The sequence below is a fragment of the Solanum stenotomum genome, unplaced genomic scaffold (genome assembly GCF_019186545.1).
Source record: "Solanum stenotomum isolate F172 unplaced genomic scaffold, ASM1918654v1 scaffold20589, whole genome shotgun sequence".
NCBI lineage: Eukaryota > Viridiplantae > Streptophyta > Magnoliopsida > Solanales > Solanaceae > Solanum > Solanum stenotomum.
In genome coordinates, this window is record NW_026026117.1 from 1 (window position 1) to 2484 (window position 2484).

A 2484-nucleotide genomic window follows, 5' to 3' on the forward strand; every position below is an offset into this window, starting at 1 on the left:
TTGGGTTAGGCTGACGTGTCCGGTGGGACCATCACATCCGAATTTGGGGTGTGACAGTAACATCCAAATATCCCCTGATTAGATTAAGGTTCAAACATTCGCGAATTTAAAATGGGATAATTATGGAGAGAAAAAATTGATGAAAATAGCAGTGAATCGTTAAATATACTTTCTATAAACCCGATATAATAAAGCTCGAAGCCATAGGTGATAGCTCGATGAAAATCAGAAAGGGAAATGTTGTTCTCTGCCTCTTTAATATTAGGCCATGAGGTCATGCTGATGAGTTGTATTCTGCATCCATCACTGACTTCTGATGCATTCATTTCTCCAATCTTTAAGCAAGTGTATGTGCGTAATTTGCAGCCACTAATTTCTAGAAATGTATTAATAGAAAAGGGACAGTTGAACATGAAGATAGGCTCTGCTGCTCTTTTAATACTATTCTCTGATTCATTATAATACAGACGAAAATACGTACTATTGTAATGGTGAGAATTACGATGAGGAGGTAGTATTAGAGAGCACATATCAGCGTTTTGTAACGTTGGATCTACCAGGCGAATTGTCTGGTTATCGTAGTTGATGGCTTGCACATACAAGTTCTTGGAGAAGAGTGATATAATGGTTTTGTTGTCTTCACAAGCTAATTCAGCTTCTGAGAAACCGCAATGTTTTGGATCAGTGTTTAAGCAAAAAGGGTAGCTTATGTCACGGATATGACCACAAGCAGAAGGGATACAGTGTTTGCTCTTCAAGTTCCAAGCATTGCATGTTTGTGAAATGTGAAGAAAGATGAGGATTGTATAACATTTTAGCAGAATGTTTGTTCCCCTACACATTGTTTTTAAAAAGGAGATCATTCTGCTCACCTCTTTTAGTGTTGAACTATCTCCAAACATCATTAATTAATAGGTAAACGCCAAAGTCTTCTCTTCAAGGACCAAACATAAGTCTTCCATTGGCCTGGGACCCAAAGGAGTAATATTGGGAATGAAAAGTCCACAAACCTTCAACTACCTAGATGGTTTCATTGCATTTACTCTTATATATCATTGTATCATCATATATCATCGTATCATAATAATATAATATAATATAGAGAAAAGACATAAAGTGACATCTATTGGCAATGGGGCGGGGCGGAGTGGTTGCAGGGCAAACCCGCTTAAACCCACTAAGATTTCTACCCGCCCCGCCCTACCTAGCATGATTTGTTGTTTTCAACCTGCTCCGCCCCATCCTACCTAATTTGTAAAAAAAAAACTGAATTTTGTCAAGTGTTAATGCTAAATTACATGTTAGCCTAGCATTAAAATGCAAGTTTGCCTTTATAGTACTCTTCTTTTAAGCATGTCAATAACCTTTTTTTTTTGGTAGCTTTGAATTAGTACATCTGATGTAATAAACAAAAAATTAAAATGCAAATAGTAACGTAATTTTTTCTTCCTTCTAGCTTTCTGGTCATTCAAATTTTTTTTTATAAATACTCAGTCAGTTGCAAAATTGATACAAAATTTGTGTGACAGCGAATTAAAAGATTTTTTAACCCTAACTCGCAACTGCCCCGCTCCACATAAATTTTGAAAAGATATATTTAAATCCGCACCGCTCCATTGCCATCCCTACACCTAAAGTTGTCTCAAATTTTCAAAAAGACACCTTAACTTTGCGGGCATCCTATTACCCCACAAAACATTTCAGAATTACAATAAACACACTTTTTACACAATCTCCATGCTCAGTGCTTGAGCGTGAATCTCACCCCAATTAGTAAATATAATTTAATATTTTTTTCAATCTATTTAGTAAAAATTGGATAAAATCTTGACTCATTCACATTTTAATCATGACCCACTCCATATAACCCTAAACCCCCTTTTAGATTTTCACACCTCTCTCTCTTTGATGATCAAAGCCCTAAAGCATTTCAAAAGTCACAATAAATTTATTTTGCGGAGATAATTTCCTGAATTATGGAGTCAAAACGAAGAAGTGAAGGCTCACATGTTAATTATTTCTTGAGTTGAATGCAAATTTTGCTTAAAAAATGTTCTTTTTATATAGTATTGATTTTGTAAAAATCATCTTTATAGTGATTTGTTGTTATTTTCTTCTTGTGTTATTTATTATTCATGTGTACGTAGTGTTAGTTTATGACTGATTTGAGTTTGAATGTTTCTTCACTAATTTAGTTTTGAAATTTGTTTACAATTGCACTTTCAAAATTTACAAATTAGTTGATCTCATAACTTTTAAATAAAATAAAAGGAAGAAATTGAAGCTAGATGATAATTTCATTGAGGATGGGGAATTTTTTTTTTTGTTGTAGATGGAAAGCTCTTCAACATCTATCAATGAAGGTTTTGGAGAAGATGTAAAGTGAGTCTTTTAATAAAGAAGAAAATTCAAATTGTCTGTGTCACATGGCATTTTTACACTGGTTTGGGGGTGTATTTTTACTCCTCCACGCGCCTATCAAAT

The 2484-nt window shown here is 34.2% G+C and overlaps 1 protein-coding gene across 1 annotated transcript; it reads right to left on the minus strand.

Annotated features, from left to right (window-relative positions):
• Positions 1 to 61: 61 nt before the first annotated feature.
• Positions 62 to 856, minus strand: LOC125850910 (uncharacterized). The gene has a single exon (XM_049530739.1). The coding sequence runs from the start codon at positions 840 to 842 to the stop codon at positions 84 to 86; it is 759 nt and encodes a 252-aa protein (XP_049386696.1). The 5' UTR covers positions 843 to 856; the 3' UTR covers positions 62 to 83.
• Between the last annotated feature and the right edge of the window lie 1628 nt (positions 857 to 2484).

Coding starts and splice junctions, on each gene's coding strand:
- LOC125850910 (XM_049530739.1), bottom strand. CDS start 842: ATGTGTAGGGGAACAAACATTCTGCTAAAATGTTATACAATCCTCATC.